We start from the raw sequence: 19997 nt of genomic DNA on the forward strand, positions 1-19997 counted from the left end.
GCAGACGCATTAGGAACCACATCCCCCTGGGCACGTTTTACCTTTCAGGTTGAAAAGAGCAAGGAAAGATGTACTTTTGACAAGTGTTGCCTCAGAACAAAGGCTCCACATGGCATGGCCTCTGCATCCAGTGTTGGGCAAAGTGTGAGTTAGAGCGTGATGACTGGAGCTCTACTTTTTGAGGCCGTGAAGGAGGAGGAAATGGCCTTTTGAGGCCGGGTATTGGAAACATGGTCTGGGATCACGAGTATCATGAGAGGTTAGGCTGGGACAAGAATGGCTAAGGGGAAGGCTACAGGACCACAGTTACTATTATGACAAAGGCCCAGATAGCCCAGCCTGCGGGCTTCACAGTGTCTACCTGGTCTGTGATGAAGCAGGAAGAAGAGGACCAGTGTTCTGTTCTCTGCCCACACTCCTCTGCAACCTTCCTTTGCAGGGAAGGGAGAATGCATATCTGCACAGAAAGCTTGTTGCAAGCCTTACCTTGGGTATCTTTTTCTTCTTTCTGCCATTCTGCAGGTCTCCAAGGTTAAAGAAAGTATCATCAGGGCTGCTGGGAGTGGAGGGGGGGCTGATTTTGGAAGGGGACCCATAACCATCCCGACTCAGCTTCCTGGTGTCCAGAAGTTTGAAGTTCCTCCTCTCTGAATTTTGCCGGAAAAAAGCCGGTTTGGCCAATGACTGCTAGAAGGGGAAAGGAGAAAAGAAAAGAAGAGTAAATACAAAGGGCCAAGTGGGAGATAGCTGGAGGTGCCAGTGATACAGACTATGAGGTGGAGAGGGGAAAGCTGGTCTTTCTTCCCAGGGTGATGCTGAGTTTGTCTCTGATTAAGGATGCAGATCCAATCCAGTCTCTCTCTCTCTCTCTTTTTAAGATCTTATTTATTTATTTATCAGAGAGAGAGAGAATGATTGAATGAGTATGAACTGAGGGGCACAGGGAGAGAGAGAGAAGCAGACTCCCCACTGAGCAGGGAGCGTCATATGGGGCTTGATCCCAGGACCCCGGGATCATAACCTGAACCAAAAGCAGATGCTTAACCAACTGAGTCACCCAAGCACTCCCAATCCAGTCTCTCTTTTTAGGCAAGGGGGAATTCACTGGCTCAATCCCCTATCTGTACAAATCAGGCATTCTGAGAACCAAGACCCACTGCATTGGGAGGGAGACAACCTAAGCCCAGCTTTGACCCTGCTGCTGATAAGCTGAGTACCTCTTGTACAAAGAGTTTCAATCCCTAAGGCTCAGTGTCTTAGTGATTGAGAAGTGAGATTGAGAAGTGAAAAAGTGCATTTCTAAAAATGAGCCACTTTAAGGCCAAAGGCAAAAAGAAAATTGGTAAAAAAAAAAAAAAAAAAAAAAAAAGGAAAGGAAAAAAAAGAACAAAAACCTTCCCCAAACCCTGAAACTTATAGAAGTTATTTTTCTAAAACATACTACAAATTAATGAAAAGACAAACAGGTAAACAAAACAGGAATGGGAAATTTATAGAAAAAGAAATACAATGATGCTTTGATATAAGATTCTTAGCATCACTCATAAGAGAAAATTAAAACTCCATCAAAGAGACATTTTTCACTCTAAGATTAGCAAAGATAAATTTGATAATTCACTAGAATAGTGAAAGTGAGGGAAACAGTCCCTTTCACACTTTCATACAATGTTGGTGGGACTGGAAATTGGTACAGTTCTATGGAGAGCAATGGAGCAGTATCAAAAAATGACAAACACAGATACCTTTTCACCTAGCAGTTCCACCTATAGGAATGGGCCCTACTGATGCATACTTGTGCAAAGTTACACTGTACGAGGCAAGCTGTATTGTCTACTGTGAAATGGTTTATAAATACAAAATACTGGAAACAACCTAAATGTCCAGCAGAAGCTGGTCAAATAAATTATGGTACAGTGGAGTACAACGCAGGTATAAGAAAATCTTAATGTACTGATATAGAAGGTTCCCTCAGATGCATATTGTTAAGCATAGAAAGCAAGGGATAGGGCGCCTGGGTGGCTCAGTGGGTTAGGCCTCTGCCTTCGGCACGGGTCATGGTCTAGGGGTCCTGGGATCAAGCCCCGCATCGGGCTGTCTGCTCAGCAGGGAGCCTGCTTCCCCCACATCTCTCTCTGCCCGCCTCTCTGTCTACTTGTGACCTCTCTCTGTCAAATAAATAAATAAAATCTTAAAAAAGGAAAAGCAGGGGTGCCTGGGTGGCTCAGTGGGTTAAGCCTCTGTCTTCGGTTCAGGTCATGATCTCAGTGTCCTGGGATCAAGCCCTGCATCAGGCTCTCCGCTCTGCTTCCCCCTCCCCCTTTGCCTGCCTCTCTGCCTACTTGTGATGTCTCTCTCTGTCAAATAAATTTTTAAAAAATGTTTTTTAAAAAAAAAGCAAGGGGTTGGTATAACATTTTGATATTTGTGTGTTCTAAGGAGCTATTCTGCCGGTGTATGCATAGACTAGCCCTGAAGGATACATAAGAAACTAACAGTGGTTGTTCTGGGGGAGAGTAATGGAGGGTCAGGGGCAAGAGGAAGATTTGTCACTATATACTTTTCACATTCTTAAATTTTAAACCATATGAATATGTTAACATGGAAATAAACAACAGTAAGATAAAATTTAAAAACTACTTGGACTACCTGTTTCCTAAAGGTACTTTCAGGACACACACTGTATGATACTATAATTATAACTGCAAAGTGTCTTTTTTTTTTTTTTTTTAAGATTTTACTTATTTATTTGAGAGAGACACACAGAGAGAGAGGGAACACAAGCAGGGGCAGTGGGAGAGGGAGAAGCAGGCTTTCCCCTGAGCAGGGAGCCCGATGTAGGGCTCGATCCCAGGACCCGGGATCATGACCCAAGCCAAAGGCAGACGCTTAATGACTGAGCTACCCTGGCATCCCAAAGTGTCTTTTTAAAAATGAATTAATAGGGACGCCTGGGTGGCTCAGTTGGTTAAGCAGCTGCCTTCGGCTCAGGTCATGATACCAGCGTCCTGGGATCGAGTCCCGTATCGGGCTCCTTGCTCAGCAGGAAGCCTGCTTCTCCCTCTGCCTCCATCTGCCAGTGCTCGCTCTCGTTCTCTCTCTCTCTCTCTGACAAATAAATAAATAAAATCTTTAAAAAAAAATGAATTAATGAATTAGGTGATGAAAATGTATATAAAGCGCCTAGCAAAATACCTGATACACAACAGGCAGTGAATATGTTTTTCTCATGTAACATGGACATTTTTTCAAACCTTAATATGCTAACTGCTTTTTTTCTTTAGTATGTTATTTTAAAAAATATTTTATTTATTTATTTATTTGAGAGAAAGAGAAAGAAAGCACAAGCTGGGTGAGGGGCAAAGGGAGAGGGAGAAGCAGGCTCCCCAAGAGGGAGCCTGATGCAGGGCTCAATCCCAGAACCCTGGGATCATGACCTGACCTGAACGCAGACGTTTAACTGACTGAGTCACCCAGGTACCCCTCTTTAGGATATTATTATGTTCTTTGCCTATTTATCTTTTGGGAACCCAGTGTTTTTCTTATTAATTTGAATGAGCTCTTTATTTAGAACAGATATGAAATATTTGTCAGTTTTACTGCAAGCGTGTTTTTCCCATGGGTTTTTTTTTTTGATCATATAAAATTTTTATATATGAAAATCTGTTTATCTTTTCTGTGCAATTGATTTAATCTTGCCTCTCTAGAAAATCTGTATCTTTCTAGAAGTTTAATACATACTTAATTCCATTCTCTTTTGGATTTTCTTAGTCTACTTTGAACATATTTTATTCATTAATCCATCAGTAATTTATTTTGTTTTATGTTAGTCTAAACTGATTTTACTCCAAGCTAAGTTATCCCTATTCCATTTAATAAATGAGTCTTGTCTTTCACTATCAGTTTACAAGGCCACATTCATTATATCTTAAATTCATAGAATAGTCTTATTCTGTTCCATTGATTTCTCAATTCTTGTATAGTTCTGAATAGTATATAACACAAACTCCAGAACCTTTTCTAAAGATTTCTGGGAATAAAGACTCCTAGCTTCCCTAAGTGGCCTGCTCCAATGTTTGAATCATGAGTCTACAGGGTGCAATCAATTGCTTAGTACCACAAGCCCTGAGTAGAAAAAGCCAGTATGGTTTGCTCACTGTGGGCATCTTAATAATTACACCAGCACCAAAAGAAGGAAGAATGACAAGCTTTCTTACAGACCAAATTCCATCTGTAGTGAAATCCAAGCAAATGGCCCCATTTCTTTCACTGCATTAGAATTGCCTATCAAATTAGTCGGCAAAAAGCAGGTATCTGTTTTCAGTAGACTTTTAAGTTGTGAGTGTTTGTTCAAAGATCTGACCTATGAAAAGGTCTGAGAAGAAAGAAAACAGAAAGATATCAAAACATGGCACCCAGCTCTGTAAAGAGTGTTCAGAGACCCACCTGGGGGCTGGGGTTGTGTGGGCTGCATCCCCCTGCGGTGACACTGCCAGGGAATGGGGCCCTGGTGTGCCCCCGAGAGCACCCAGAATCAGCCTCCAAATGTCCACGGAGCTTTCGTGAGGGGGTGGAATTTCAGCTGCTACTTAACTGATAACAGAGGATCTACAAGGCTCTGGGGTAGAGCATTCTCAAGGAACACAATCTGAGAAGAGGCATAGAAGTGAGGAAGTGCAAATTAGCCCAGAGGGATGCCTGGATGGCTCAGCTGGTTAAGCGTCTGCTTTCAGCTTGGGTCCTGATCCCAGGTTCCTGGGATCGAGTCTTGCACTGGGCTCCTTGCTCAGCGGGGGAGCCTGCTTCTCCTTCTGCCTGCTGTTCCCCTGGCTTGTGCTCTCTCTCTGACAAATAAATAAATAAAATCTTAAAAGAAAAAAAAGTTAGACCAGAGAGGGTGCTCATGGCTCAGAGCGAGTGCATCGAAACAGATGGAAGAGATCATACAGCAATGATGACATCGAAATGTCTGTGGAAGGCCTTTGAAAACGAGGGTGTGAATCTTAGTCCTTAGCAGGGGGCAGCAACTTTTTTCTTAAAGGCCAGACAGTAAATATTTTCGGCTTTGTCACAACTACTCAACTCCGCCGTTGCAGTGCAAAAGCAGCCATACAGAATATGTATGTGAACGAGCGTGGCCATGTTCCAGGAAAACTTGATTTACTAAACCACTCACCCCGCAGTAGTTTGCCAAACCTGAACTATAGTATTAAAAGGAAAGACACTGCAGGACCCTAGGGATGACTATGTCAGGCTGTGGCCCAGAGAAGATTCCAGCTTTTGGTCAGAAAGTCTCACACCAACATGTCTTGGTGATAATACACCCACTCCATTGTGTCTCTCTGGAACAGCCTCTAGGAAGGGGCCTAACTCTGTTGCAGAGGCCCACAGAGTTTCCCTAATCTCATAAACACTGGATTCACGATGGACCCAGCAAAAGATCTGTGGTGTCCAAGAAAGAAAAGCAGACAAGAACTCTGATGAAACTTCATGAGTTATTTTGGGGAACCAAGTGTGATGGGCCCTGGCCAGGGGCCTTCCTGGTGGGGAGGAGAGGGAAAGCTGCGTGCCTCCCTAGAGGGAGGCGACCTGGACTTGAGCCAGGGTTCGTCTGAGAATGGTGATTTAACTCCTTCCTTTCTTCCACTGTCCCTGTCTTAAGACCTCAGGAAACAGTGATGTAAAGAGACGAAGAGTCCTTCATACAAAATATCTCATCTCTTCTGTACCTAACTCCACCTCATTCCTACTCTCTTTCCTAAAGGCCTCCTCCAAGTAGCCAGGTGTCATTCTCACAAGCATACACATTTGTTCATATATGCCCATAAGTACACATATTTCCATATACACACATAGAAATACATAGGAAGGCATACACACATATTTCAACAATTGACACATTATACTAATGTAAAGAAAGACATTACATTTAAAGGACAGGATACCATGCAGGCAATAAAGATTATTTAAAAAAAGAAATTAATGATGTGGGGAAATATTCAGGATAAATATAAAAGACCAGCAAAAATATAAAAGTAAATATACCTCATCCCAAGTCTTTTTTATGTACACACACATATACACACACATGCACACGAACAATCTATTTTTTAAATATATATATACATATATATATATTAGATATTTTATTTATTTATTTGACAGACAGAAATCACAAGTAGGCAGAGAGGCAGGCAGAGAGAGAGGTGGGGGGAAGCAGGCTCCCTGCTGAGCAGAGAGCCCGACATGGGGCTTGATCCCAGGACTCTGGGATCATGACCTGAGGCGAAGGCAGAGGCTTTAACCCACTGAGCCACCCAGGCGCCGCCACACTAACAATCTATTATAGAAAAAAATAAAAATTCTTAATTTTGTATGAGTTTTATATTCCTCATTATCCTTTTCAGTATTTAAAAAAACTTTTTAAAAAAGATTTTGTTTATTTCGACAAAGAGAGTGAGCACAAGAGAGGGGGTGTCAGAGGAAGAAGCAGACTCCCCACTGAGCAGAGAGTCAGACATGGGGCCAGATCCAGGGACTCCAGGATTATGACCTGAGCTGAAGACAGAAGACTGAGCCACTCAAGCGCCCCTTAAAAAACTTCTGTGATGAGAATGTTGTGATGAGATGAAATAAGGTTATTTTTAAAAAGAACACATAATGAAAAGCCTAATTCTCTATATTTACCAAACATACATAAATAGTACTTATATTGCAGGCACTAGACTAAATGGTTTACAAGTGTGAATTAGTTTTTAAGATTTTATTTGTTTATTTGAAAGAGAGAGACACAGCAAGAGAGGGAACACAAGCAGGGGGAGCAAGAGAGAGAGAAGTAGGCTCCCTGCTGAGCAGGGAGCCTGTTGTGGGACTGGATCCCAGGAACCTGGGATCATGACCTGAGCCGAAGGCAGATGCTTCACCGACTGAGCCACTCAGGTGCCTCTACAAGTATGAATTTGATTAATCCTCATAAGACCCCTAAGAGGAGAGTACTATAATTGTTCTTTTTTTTTTTTTTTTTAAGATTTTATGTATTTATCTATCAGAGAGAGAGCACAAACAGGGGCGGGGAGGGCCAGAGGCAGAGGTAGAAGCAGACTTCCCACTGAGCAGGGAGCCCAATGCAGGGCTGGATCCCAGGAACCTGAGATCATGACTGGAGCCGAAAGCAGCTGCTTAACCAACTGAGCCATCCAGGCATCCCTAATTGTTCCTATTTTATCAATGACAAAGCTGACACGTGTAGATGAGAACATTTGCCCAAATTCACACAGCTAGCAAGTGGTCTAGGCAAGTTTTGAATGCAGGCAGTCAGACTCTAGAACTCACATGCTTGACCAGATACTGCCTCTCTAGTTACGGTTAAGTGATGTACAGTTTTTGGTGGGAGATGGTGTGGGTGGGCTCTCCAGGCAACCAGAGAATGCTAGTTAATGGTACGTTTTGTTCCCTAACGTCTTACATGCCAGTGCATTAGGAAAAAAAATGCCTTGGGCACCTGGATGGCTCAGTCGGTTAAGTGTTCAACTCTTGATCTCAGCTCAGGTCTTGATCTCAGGGCCGGGAGTTCAAGCCCCAGGCTGGGCTCCACACTGAGCGTGGAACCTGCTTAAGAAAAAACAGCGCTAGCCTAGATTTCCTTTATTATAAAAATTAGTTCCTAACACATTTAGTGTGCTATTCTAGGTGTGGGAATGGTGGGTAACACATAGCAGGAAAAGAAAATGGCTTGATCTCAGGAGCTTGCCTTGTGCGTTGATAACCATTAGCATCTGCCCCCAACTGCACAATTGCTCCTGTCTGTCCAGCTGACCCTGACCTCTGGCCTGGGACTGGGCACGATCTCATTAAATGAAAATCCTAAAAGCTGTCATAGGCTCTTCAGAGGCTGATAGAGGAGGGGGCCACAGAGGGATAGCTTCTGCCAATTCTAAGGTCCCAGATGCGGCCCAGATGCAGCAGATGCTCCATGAATATTTGATGAGCTAAACGGAGGAAGTGGTGAAGTCTGCAGCTGTCCCCCACAATGGGGGCACCAACCGGACACCCAGATGTGGGAGAGCAGAGGAATGAGCATGGACGCTGAGTCCTGCTGATGACTTGCGAAGAGCTGGAAGCAGCCTTCGTGTATCCATGGCAATCCGACATGCTTCCTGGGCACCCAGACTGTCCTTCTGCAGGACAGCTGCTTCTGGACCTCAAGCTCTTGCTGACGTGATTACCTACTGTGTTTAACTGTTCTGGTGACAGAGGACCGGGGTTTGCTCTAGCCTGGCAGGAACGGGAAGAAAAGGGCTGTTGGGTCCTTATTCTCCAGCATTAGGGAGGAGCACCCGGCTCGGACTGCACAGCTGCTATGGGCAGACGTTGCTCTTTGTTCTAAGAGGCGAGCAGTGCCTTCCCAGCAAGAGAGGAGGGCAGGGGAGAGCCAGGTGGGACACGAAGGGGCAGACCGAGTTGTGACCCCTTTCCTCTGTCAAGTCAAGCTTATCCACTATGGGAAATGAAGGGCTTCCTGAATGTTTGAAGGCATCTATAGCCAATGAAAATACATTTCAGAGGCAAGTAGGAACTGTCTTCTAATGATCTGCTGGGCTGGACTCTTCCATGAGAACATTCTTCCATAGGAGGAGCAAAATTGCAGTTAACTAGCTTTCACAAGAATGACAGGAATTGGTATGGTTAGGTGAGATCTACCCTTCATGATGGATTCTACCTTCAACTCTCTTCAGGAGGACTGGTGGCAGACAGACTCCCTGAGTGACCACTGAACACAAAAGGCATGATTTCTCTGCAGACCCCTACTTGCTAGCAAATGCTGTCCTTCCCTGGGGCCCAGAGAGGAACATGGCTTCCTTTCTTGGGCTGGAAATAGATCTTTGCAATGGGATTTAAACCGATACTTGCAGCCTAGATTTGGCCTTCCTTTACTTAATTTCTTGAACAACTACAGCTTGTATAACAACTATTTATAGGGGACACAAACATATTACTGAGGAACTCAAGGAATTCATAACATAGCTGGGGAGATTTTTTTTTTAAAGATTTTATTTATTTATTTGACAGAGAGATAGAGAGAAAGCACGAGTAGGCAGAGTGGCAGGCAGAGGGAGAGGGAGAAGCAGGCTCTCCGCAGAGCAGGGAGCCGGATGTGGACCTCAATTCCGGGATCCCAGGGATAACGACCCAAGCCAAAGGCAGACAGTTAACCCACTGAACCATCCAGGCACCCCTGGGGAGATGTTTTTAAGATACATTACACAACTTAAATCATATTTCAAATCATCAAAGAGATATCATAATGCAGTTTACACAATTTGGTATAAAATGAACACTTTAGCCCACTAAGAGGGGAAGAAGTTCCAGGGACTGGAATGACCTAGCAGTTTCCTGAAGTAAGCATGATTGACCTGGGCCTTAAAGGATGGGGAGAGAAAGGCAAGAAAGGGCAGACATAGAAATGACCTAGCACAGGGGTGGGCAAAATACAACGCGTGGGCCATATCAGGCCCTCCATCTACTTCTATATAGGCCATGACCTAAGAATAGTTCTTACATTTTTTTTAAGATTTTATTTATTTATTTGACAGAGAGAGATCACAAGTAGGCATAGAGAGAGGGGGAAGCAGGCTCCCTGCCGAGCAGAGAGCCTGATGGGGGCTCAATCCTAGGACCCTGAAATCATGACCTGAGCTGAAGGCAGAGGCCCCAACCCGCTGAGCCACCCAGGCACCCCAGTTCTTACATTTTTAAATGGTTGGTGGGGTGCCTGGGTGGCTCAGTTGATTAAGCCTTTGGCTCAGGACATGATCGAGTCCCGTGTCGAGCTCCTGCTCAGTGTGGAGTTTGCTTGTCCCTCTCCCTCTATCCTTCCCCCCCAGCTCATACTCTCTTTTTCTCTCTCAAATAAACAGAATCTTTAAAATATTTTTAAATGATTGGAAAAAAAGTAAGATTTCATGATGTGAAAATTACATAAAATTCAAATTTTGGTGTCTATAAAGTTTTGTTTTTGTTTTTTTAAAAGATTTTATTTATTTATTTGACAGAGATCACAAGTAGGCAGAGAGGCGGGCAGAGAGAGAGGGGGAAGCAGGCTCCCTGCTGAGCAGAGAGCCCGAAGCGGGGCTCGATCCCAGGACCCTGAGATCATGACCTGAGCCAAAGGCAGAGGCTTAACCCGCTGAGCCACCCAGGTGCCCCATAAAGTTTTTTTTTTATATACACAGCACATTCTTTTGTTTGGATACTGTCTACTGCTGCTTTGCACTACAATGGCAAAACTGGGTAGTTACAACCGAGAGTCTATATTTACTTTCTGGTCCTTTGGGGGAAAGGTTTGCCAGTCCTGGGCCTCTAATATCAGAGGGGCAATTAATAGGCTCTTGCTGGAGGGGAGCTTTTGTATGTAGGAAATGTAAGAAATTAGGTAGTAATGGGTACCCAGGGATCAATTATGAAGGATTATTTAATGTCAAGCTAAGGAATACGAATTCAATCCTATAGGCAATGCGTTATATAGAATAGAGTTTTATTATCTATATGTACATGGTACAAAATTCCAAAAGGCTCAAAAGGATATTCTGTAAAAAATGTCAGTTTCTACCTTGACCTCCAGGTATTCACCCAGACAGCTCCACAGATGTCCCCACTTCCTCATTCTGAGGTTTCTGTATAGAGATAATCTTCTATATACATAAACATGTATGTATGTTTTTCTATTTAAAACACCACAAATGGTAGCATACTATAAAAGTACTGTTTCTGCACCAGAAACTTTGTTTTAGGTCAGGACAATCTTTATAGTTGTGTAATATGGGTGTACTGTCATATTTACTCAGCTTGACCCAGAAGCTACAATACTATTTTAGGATGCTTGGTTGAGCAGAGGGGTTCTAGAAAAACTAGAGGCAGAAGAGCAGGCAGGTGGCCAATATACACATCCAGGAGCCCAGCAGTGAGGGTGGCCTGGCATTCCAGCATAATCCGGAACTCCAGGCTGCTCAGTGCTGGCGGGGACCCCTCTCCCTGCACTGCTCCCCCGGGGACTCATACCTTGGAGGATGTGTCAGGAATGGAAGAAGTGGGAGAACCAGGAAAGGTCAAGACGCATTTCTTTCCCAGGCAGCGACCATGTAACTCAACGTCCTCATAAGGGTTTTCCTTCATTGGCGGATCTGTGGTCAAAGGCAACAAGTCAGGAACTGGTAACATCAAATAAGTTTGCCTTATCAGGTATCTACCCAACACCTTGGCCTCTCCTTATGGGGATGTCTGATATCTTGTTACCCATTCATGCCCTTCCTCCTGTACCCTGATTTTCACTGGGGTAACTTCCCACGTCCTCAGTCTTAGGTCTTACGTGTACAGAGTTAACTCCACTCTGAGCTGCTGAGCTTTAGCCAATCGGAGTATCACCAGTCCGGGCCTCAGTGTCCAGGTCAGGGAAGGGCTCATATCCCAAGCTTACACCAATCAGTGCACAGATTCCTGGGCTATGAAGGTGAACAGGGGACCTAAACCAGTCTCGTCAGAGTCAGAGTGAACCTCAGGTTTTTCTTGGGTGCAGCACAAGGGTTCTTCTTTTCCAACTGGAAGGTACGGATTCTCCAGAGCTGATGGCAGCCGTCATGGAGATGATGGGAAAGCTGCTGAGCATGGCGCTAACCCAAGAGATAGGAAACAAGGGAGCACAGGCCAGTTTGGGTCACATGAGCCAACAAATGCCCTTGGTACTTCAGCGGGGTCTTCAGTTCTCTGTAACTGAAAGCTGCCCTGTCACGTACACATGGAAGACCAGATCTCGTACCACTTTGGACCTGGGAAGCCTACGGCTTTGGCAGCAACCCATCTCCACAACTTGGGACACCAGAATTCAGGTTGTCGTGGTGAAATTCATAGCTCAGCTAAACACACACGCCCGTCTTCTAGTCTCCTGTTTTCTCCCACCACGGAATCTTCTCTTCTGGTACTGGTGACTGTATGCACATATGCGTGTGTGTATCTGCTCTACCTGCCCCTTGCCTGTGGCCGCACGTGGGCTTCTCCTTCTTACCAGCTCCTTTCTTCCCCGACTACCCACCTTCGACTACCCACCTTCGCTGACAAGCAGACAGTGCCCCCCCCAACTCCCACCTCAGTCAAACTGTGATGTTCCCTGCGGAGTAGTTAACTCACTAATTCAAATGCAAACAAACTCTGTGAATCTGAGCTCCACTTGAGAATTTAAAAGAATTAAGGCCAATATTATATACATTTTTAATAGTAGATATTTTAGTCTGAATTTTGGTGCCCTGTTACTGCCACACTCCTATAGATTCAGGGAGAGGGTGATGGCCCGAGTTTTCCTTCATTCGGTAGTCCCCACACTTCCCTGAGCATCTGTGACACACGAGGAACTTTGCCTCCCATTTTCTCCCACCCCCCCACCCCCACCCTACCAGGCAGCTGTCGTCATCTTTATTATACAGATGAGAGAACTGAAGTTCAGAGGAGTTAAGGCTCCGGCTCAGTGGCACACAGCTAACACAGCAGAGCCGAGAGTCAGTCACGGCCACCGAGACTCCATGTCCCCAGCGTGTCCTGCCGCACCCTGCCGCCTCCGTGGCGGTTCCAGAGCAGCCTTTCCACGTCCCTCCCGGCCCCCATGTTCTCACGTGTCCCTCAAAGGTCCCTCTCCCTCACCGCTCCCAGCTCGCTCATTCATCTGAGTACACGTATTTCTTCGAAACTCTGTGCATGTGCGTGTGTACGTGTGTGTGTGTTTCAAGCACTCAGCCCCATTTCCTCTCTCCCCTTTCTCACAAACTCATCCCCATGCACAGGCACGTGAGCCTCTTACCTAGAATGTCTTCGTAGACGTTCTCCTCGGATAAAGTGCGTGTGAGCCCCAACTTGGTCTGTGCATACCAGTCCACCCTGCTGTTCTCAGAGGAAGACTGCAGTAAGTCTTCAAACTCATAGGACTTTCTGGTTTGTACAAGATGGGAGAAAAGCAAACAAGAACTCGAATCAAACTGGGCTGGTCCAGAGATTATACACCAAACAATTTTCTTCCTGCAAACATTTCTGTTACTGAAATCAACTCTGTTTCTTGCAAAAAGGTATGAAAATCCTTAAATAAGAAGTGTGGCTTTTATGTGAAAGAATGTTTATGCTGTTATGCTGTGTAAAGGCAGCAAAGTGTATACACACACACACACACACACACACACACACACACACGGTCCCAACTTTGGAAGCAATCATATACATAGAAAAGAAGGGAAGGAAGTGAAATATACAGCTACTATCTCAGAGTGACGAATGGCTCGTGGCTTCTCTTCACTTTCACTTTACTGGACTTTTTAAATACTCTGCAATGTTTACAGAGCACACACTCATGTTTAGAAAGGAGCAGCAAAGGCCAGTTTAGCGTGGACCAGAGGCCTGGGCACCTCCCTACTTCTCTCATTCGACTGGTTATTATCAGAATGAAACTCAGAGGCCCCCTGAGACACCTCCACTCTCCGCCTGCCCCTCAGAGATCGGTGCAAGTGTGGCTGCTTCTCTGTCCATGGCCCGGCTCACTCTGGCTATCGCCCTCACCTGCATCCACAGGGGCTGTCCCTGCCCTGCTGGGGCTGACCTAATGCAAAGTCCAGCCTCTTCTCCCGCCCCACCCCCACCCCCACAGCCGCTCACCTTGAGTTTATTTGACTTCTGAAGCTTCAGAATATTTGGGAGGCCATGAGGTAGACCACAGGAAGAAACACACAGGGCCTTGGCCACCTCACCGGTTCAGTCCATCTCCTCTTTTTTCTCCTCTCTCCCTATCCTTCCCCAAAGTAACCCACAACCTCCCCCCCACCCCGCCCCCACCAGCTGGAGCAGAACCACGTTGCCCACTCAGGCTTGGGAGTCTACCTCCAGCAGACTTGTCAAGAATTTGTGTTGAACACACTCGCCTTCCCTGAACAGGAGGAAGACAGACGTTCACCAGAGTGCACACAAATAAACAGAACGGTAAACTGTGTTAAGCTCAGTGACAGAAAAGCACAGTGAGACTGTCAAGGAGGCCTCATTTTAGGCTGGGGATGCATCAGGTAAGGCCGTGCTGACAAAGTCACTCATTACAGCTGAGACCTGGAGGACAGAAGGGGGGAAGAGTTGGGGGAAGAGTATTCCGAGAAGGGGGGGAAGAGTATTCCGAGAAGGGGAAAGGGCACCTGCGAAGATCCTGTGGCCGCAGGGAACTTGGTGCGTTTGTGGAGGGGGCACACAGACATTCGGCAAGGCTGTACCGCAAGGACAGGGTGGTGAGTGCTGGGCGATGAGAGGGCAGAGCCAGGCAAGGGCCATTTGCCTGCCTTCCACACTTTGGGGTTTCTTGCATTTTATTTTATTTTCTCATTTTTTTTTAAGTAGGCTCCATATTCCAACGTGGGCCCCAAACTCATAACCCTGAGACCAACACCTGAGTTGAGACCGCTCAATTGACTGAGCACCCAGGCGCCCCTGGGATTTCTTGCATTTTATATCTTTCCCTCTTGGCTAGTTTCCTTCTTTCTTTAAACACACACACAGGTTTCCTCTAGAAAAACTTTCCCTGGAAGCAATGACCCTCATAGTCTGTGATTTCTCACCTTCCTTGCCAATAGTTGTAAACTGGCGTGGGTTGAGGGTTGGGAGGAGGAGGGAAGAGCTGAGGCTCTCTGACTATTCCTTTACTGGAGTTCACTGGTTTTTCTTCCTTTTAAAAACCAGCTCACTGGTTTTCCTTCCTTTCCTGGCCTCTGTATGCATCCCTTTCCTGAAGCTGCCCCCTGAAGCTCAGTAGTGAGTTTCTGGTAAAACCTAACCACTTCCTGGGGCCTCTCTGTGGGCCAGGGCTGGTATTCTAATGAGACAGGCAAAGAAACTGAGAATAAGCATTTAGAAACTTTAAAAAAAAATTTTTTTAAAGTAATTTCTATACCCAATATGGGGCTCGAACTCATGACCCCAAGATCAAGAGTCACATGCTCTACAGACTGTACCTGCAGATGCCCATGTTGAGACACTTTTAAATCAATTTGACAGAATACATTTTTTTAAATTTATTTTTATTTATTTATTTGATAGACAGAGATCACAAATAGAGAGGCAGAGATCACAGAGAGGCAGGCAGAGAGAGAAGGGGAAGCAGGCTCCCTGCGGAGCAGGGAGCCTGATGCGGAGCTCAATCCCAGGACCCTGGGATCATGACCTGAGCTGAAGGCAGAGGTTTTAACCCACTGAGCCACCCAGGTGCCCCAACAGAATAAATTTTTTAAAACACAACTGGAACTTGCACAGTGTTGTCTTTTTTTCATGTCACTTCTCTGGTCATTCTTTTTTATTGTATGTGACAAAAGTTTTGTTCAGCAAAGCATTGCAAACACAGGCTCACAGGTCCCCCAAGGGTTTGAGGAGCTGGGTGCACGGCCGCCCACATGCTACTTCTCCTCTCACACAACTTCCTGTGCCTTCCCAGGCAGCTCTCTTCCTGGTCCTTTCCCTCTTTCTGGGCTTTGGGTGTATCCCAAGGTTTTTCTTTAGATTCTAAACTTCGTATCTCCACATCTGAATTCATCACCCCTTATCTCTACTCCACCCTCGTTTCTTCTGATCCTGAGCTCAGCATGTGGCGTGGCCCAGGAACACAAAGAAGGGCTAGGCTTCCAGCTTCCAGCCTAGGTACCAATGGTTTTAAGTCAGGTCATGAGGCTGAAAACTGTCACCTATGCCCTGGGGGGCCTGACTCACTCACAGGAGCTCAGGCTGGGAAGGAAGGGCTATCTCTCCAGGAGCCCCTTCTTCCGCCCCTTGAGGTGTCCAGCCAGGAGAGGAAGGACTGAGCTTCAGAGCTCCAGGGAGATGGGGGTCTAGGCGAGTGGGAAGCAGGTCTGAGTTGTTTTCTCTAGGATGGGGTTGTGCCCCGCCCCCAACTCCCGAACACTCCCTAGTCAGGGATGCCTATCCCAGGCTGGTACTAGCCAGGCAGCTGCTTGGGGATGGGGGTGTGGTGGTCTGTGACCCAGAGCAGAGCAAAGTTACTGGGCTGGAGTGGGGCACAACTCCTGGGTTTTCCCTGCTGAGTCAACCAGATCATGTTAGCTAGAGTCCCCAGCACGCACACTACCTAGATTTGGTAAGGAACATGCAAACTGCTCAAAGAGGTCACAGAATCATTCACTCAACATTTACTGAGTAGCAACTAAGGGCTTTACTCAGATTAGCACGTTTGAACTTTGCAACAACCTTGTGGGAAATTACTATTATTATCCATACTTTTACATGAGAATAAAGAGATGGAGAGAGGTTGGATAAATTGCTCAAGGTCACATGAGGAGAAAGTGGTAGAGTCAGGGTCAGAACCCGGAAGTCTGGCCAGTGAATGGTGCTCTTAGTGCAGGCACTAAGTGGAGTATGGATGTAAGTCAAAATAGGAGGAAATGTGTAGTCACAAAAAGGTTTTAATACCTTTATTTACATATTAACCTTGCAAAAAAGGGAATTTCGAAAGGCTAACAGTAACCACATCCAAACTGGCTTCTCTCCTGTTTAAACATTTCCATATTTGTTCCACATCCAGTCCATATGTTTAATACGCACCTTCTGGGGTCTGAGCTGAGCCCACAGCTGGTGCTGCAAAGGCAAGAAGTCCCTGCCTTCGGGGAGCCCACAGCCTGGTGAAGGGGTGTAACCTCCTCTCAGCCTCAGTTTGCTTCTCGGGCCCTCAAATTATCATGTGATTGTGGTACTTCTTAGTTTTAGAGATGCTGGAATGCTTCAATGGGCTCACTGAAGTTTGCTGACAAGGGTTATAACTTAGGTATTATCCCAATTTTGACAACCAATGCCAAATACTGTGATATCAAGTAGTATTTTGAAGGTTATTCATGACTTTCCCATATTTTTTTAAAAGTGATTTTTTTTAAAGATTTTATTTATTTATTTAACAGACAGAGATCACAAGTAGGCAGAGAGGCAGGCAGAGAGAGGAGGAAGCAGGCTCCCTGCTGAGCAGAGAGCCCGATGCGGGGCTCGATCCCAGGACCCTGGGATCATGACCTGAGCCGAAGGCAGAGGCTTTAACCCACTGAGCCACCCAGGTACCCCATGACTTTTCCATATTTTTGTAAATGAAATACTGTCTTACAAGCTCCTCCCCCATTGAATGACCCATGGGAATCTCAAAATGAATAAATCCAAAATTGAACTCAGCCTCCCACTCTCCCTCCTGGGTGAGGACCAGCTCCTCCTCCAGTGCTCCTCAGCAAAGGCTATCACCATCTGTCCAGATGTTTATGCCTTAAACCTGGGAGTCCTGTCCAAACCCCCTTCTCCATTAGCATCCATTTCTAACCAATTAGTTGGAGTGATTTTAACCAATTTGCTGGAGTTACCAGCAGTATTCCCGGTATCCCCTATTTCCCTCAGTCCCCACTGCAGTGAAACCACAGGCCAACCCCAATGTCTCCTGGCTCTGCTACCCACTAGGCCCATTGGTGCCCCTCCCAGTCGGCTTTTCACAAATGCAAATCAGGCTGGGATTCTCTCCTTCTTAAAAACTCTGACATGTTTCCCATTCATCTTAGGTGGTAGGCCCAAATCCTTGCCTGGTCTATGGGACTCTTCCAGAGCCGGCTGCAGAAGATCCGGGGGCCTCAGCGCACACCCTTCCTGACCCTCTGGCCACACTCCTGCCTTCAGGGCCTCGGGCATACTAAATCTTTCTTGCTCTGGGACCTTCATCTGTTTCTCACCTGAATTACTCATCTCCCACCTTCCTTCTTGCCTGGGAACCTCAGGCCTCTGTCGGGAGGGCTGCTTCCTCCCCAGTGCGGCCCTGTTTCCAGGACAGGTGAGATACCGCTACTGAACATTCCCACAGTGCCACAAGCTTCCTGCAGCCCTGAATGCGGTTATAGTTCGTAACTGCAGAGCTGTGTCCTTCTAACGACCACTAGTCTGTGAGGTCCGGGAGGCCAGGGTCTCCGTCTGTTCTGTTCACTGCTATATGCTAATATCACAGAGGTGCATGATAAATATTTGTTGGTTGAATAAATGAGTGAATATTTTAAAAGCTGGTTTTAATGGCCAAATTTACTGCTTATAGTTTATCCCTCCATTGGGGTAAAGAAAATAAGGCAGCTGTATTCCTGGAGCTAATTTTTAGTCAATTGTTTGGAACACATCTCCCCCAGGATTATTCTCAGCTATGACTTAAATGAGCTTGGAGAGCCTGGGACCTAGGCACCACTTAAAACACCATTTGGGGAGGGGCGCCTGGGTGGCTCAGTGGGTTAAGCCTCTGCCTTCGGCTCAGGTCATGATCTCAGGGTCCTGGGATCGAGCCCCCCATCGGGCTCTCTGCTCAGCAGGGAGCCTGCTTCCTCCTCTCTCTCTCTGCCTGCCTCTCTGCCTACTTGTGAGCTCTGTCTGTCAAATAAATGAATAAAATCTTTAAAAAAAAAAAAACAAAACACCATTTGGGGGGCAGCTGGGTGGCTCAGTGGGTTAAAGCCTCTGCCTTCAGCTCAGGTCATGATCTCAGAGTCCTGGGATTGAGCCCCACATCAGCCTCTCTGCTCCGCGGGGAACCTGCTTCCTCCTCTCTCTCTCTCCCTGCCTCTCTGCCTACTTGTGATCTCTGTCTGTCAAATAAATAAATAAAAATCTTAAAAAAAAAAAAAACACCATTCGGTTGGGCTGGGAACTGTAAAAACCATGCTTTGATTCCCTCAGCCACCTGCGCTGCCACAGACTCTCTTCTTACCTCTGTCTCCAGCAACCACAAGCAGCTCTTTCCCCTGTCCCACCACGCCCTTGGGAGGAGCATTCGTGTCACCAGGTGATCAGAGTGAGGGGCTAAGTGGGAGAAGGCTTATGGTATGCCAGCCCACACTCTTATTAGTGACCCCCTCCGACAACTGCAACTGCAACTCACGTTGGGTTTCTGCTTATCTCTATCCTGAATCCAAAACAGAAACGTCAGAAGAAAAACCATCTCTATCCCCCATTACGTCTAACATCCAACCATTTCCACTTCCAGTGCGGAATAAGACATGACAGTCACTGCTCTAATGTAGAATAACAACTATCCTCTCTATTCTCGTGTCTTTGTTTTCTAATGCAACCACCATTAAAATAAATGAATTTAGGGCACCTGGGTGGATCAGTGGGTTAAGCCTCTGCCTTGGGCTCGGGTCATGATCTCAGGGTCCTGGGATCGAGCCCCGCAATGGGCTCTCTGCTCAGCGGGAAGCCTGCTTCCTCCTCTCGCTCTGCCTGCCTCTCTGCCTACTTGTGATCTCTCTCTCTCTCCCTCTGTCAAATAAATAAATAAAATCTTTTTAAAAAATTAAAAAAAAAAAGAATTTACAAAACCAAGCTTCTCCAGTGCTTTCAAGTAACTTTTGCTCTAGGTCTTAATCAAACAATTTGCCCTTTTGAAGATTTTAAATACTCAGGTTTTCTTTTCTTTTTAAGATTTATTTACTTATTTAGGAGAGAGAGAAAGCACTGCATTCATGAGCGTGCAAGTGCAAGTGCACGTGGGAGGGGCAGAGGGAGAGGGAGAGAGAATCTCAAGCAGACTCCCTGCTGAGCACAGAGCCCAACACGCAGGCTCCATCCCACAACCCTGAGATCATGACTTGAGCTGAAACCAAGACTGGGACACTTCACAGACCGAGCCATCCAGGTGCCCTATTATGCTCAGTGTTGGTTTACTTTATTTTATTTATTTATTTGACAGTGAGAGAGCGAGCGAGCTCAAGCAGCGGGGGCAGCAGAGGGACGGGGCGAAGCAGACTCCCAGCTGAGCAGGGAACCCAATGTGGGGTTCAATCCCAGGACCCTGGGATCATGACCTGAGCAAAGGCACTTAAGCGACTGAGCCACCCAGGCGCCCCAACACTCAGTTTTTAGACATGGCAGTTAGAATTGCCTCATGGGTGTCACGTTGACTGGGACAGACTCCACAGTGTGGC

General features: G+C 46.2%; 1 protein-coding gene across 1 annotated transcript in view; it reads right to left on the minus strand.

Annotated features, from left to right (window-relative positions):
- Positions 1-19997, minus strand: part of DENND2A (DENN domain containing 2A) — a 101408-nt gene that overhangs the window by 44661 nt on the left and 36750 nt on the right. Inside the window, exons 4-6 of the mRNA XM_080818210.1 lie at positions 12842-12969; positions 11056-11177; positions 487-687 (exon numbers count right to left, since the gene is read on the minus strand). Coding sequence (XP_080674336.1) covers positions 487-687; positions 11056-11177; positions 12842-12969 — 451 coding nt within the window. The remainder of the gene's footprint in view (positions 1-486; positions 688-11055; positions 11178-12841; positions 12970-19997) is intronic.

Source organism: Martes martes (assembly GCF_963455335.1).
Source record: "Martes martes genome assembly, chromosome: 11".
NCBI lineage: Eukaryota > Metazoa > Chordata > Mammalia > Carnivora > Mustelidae > Martes > Martes martes.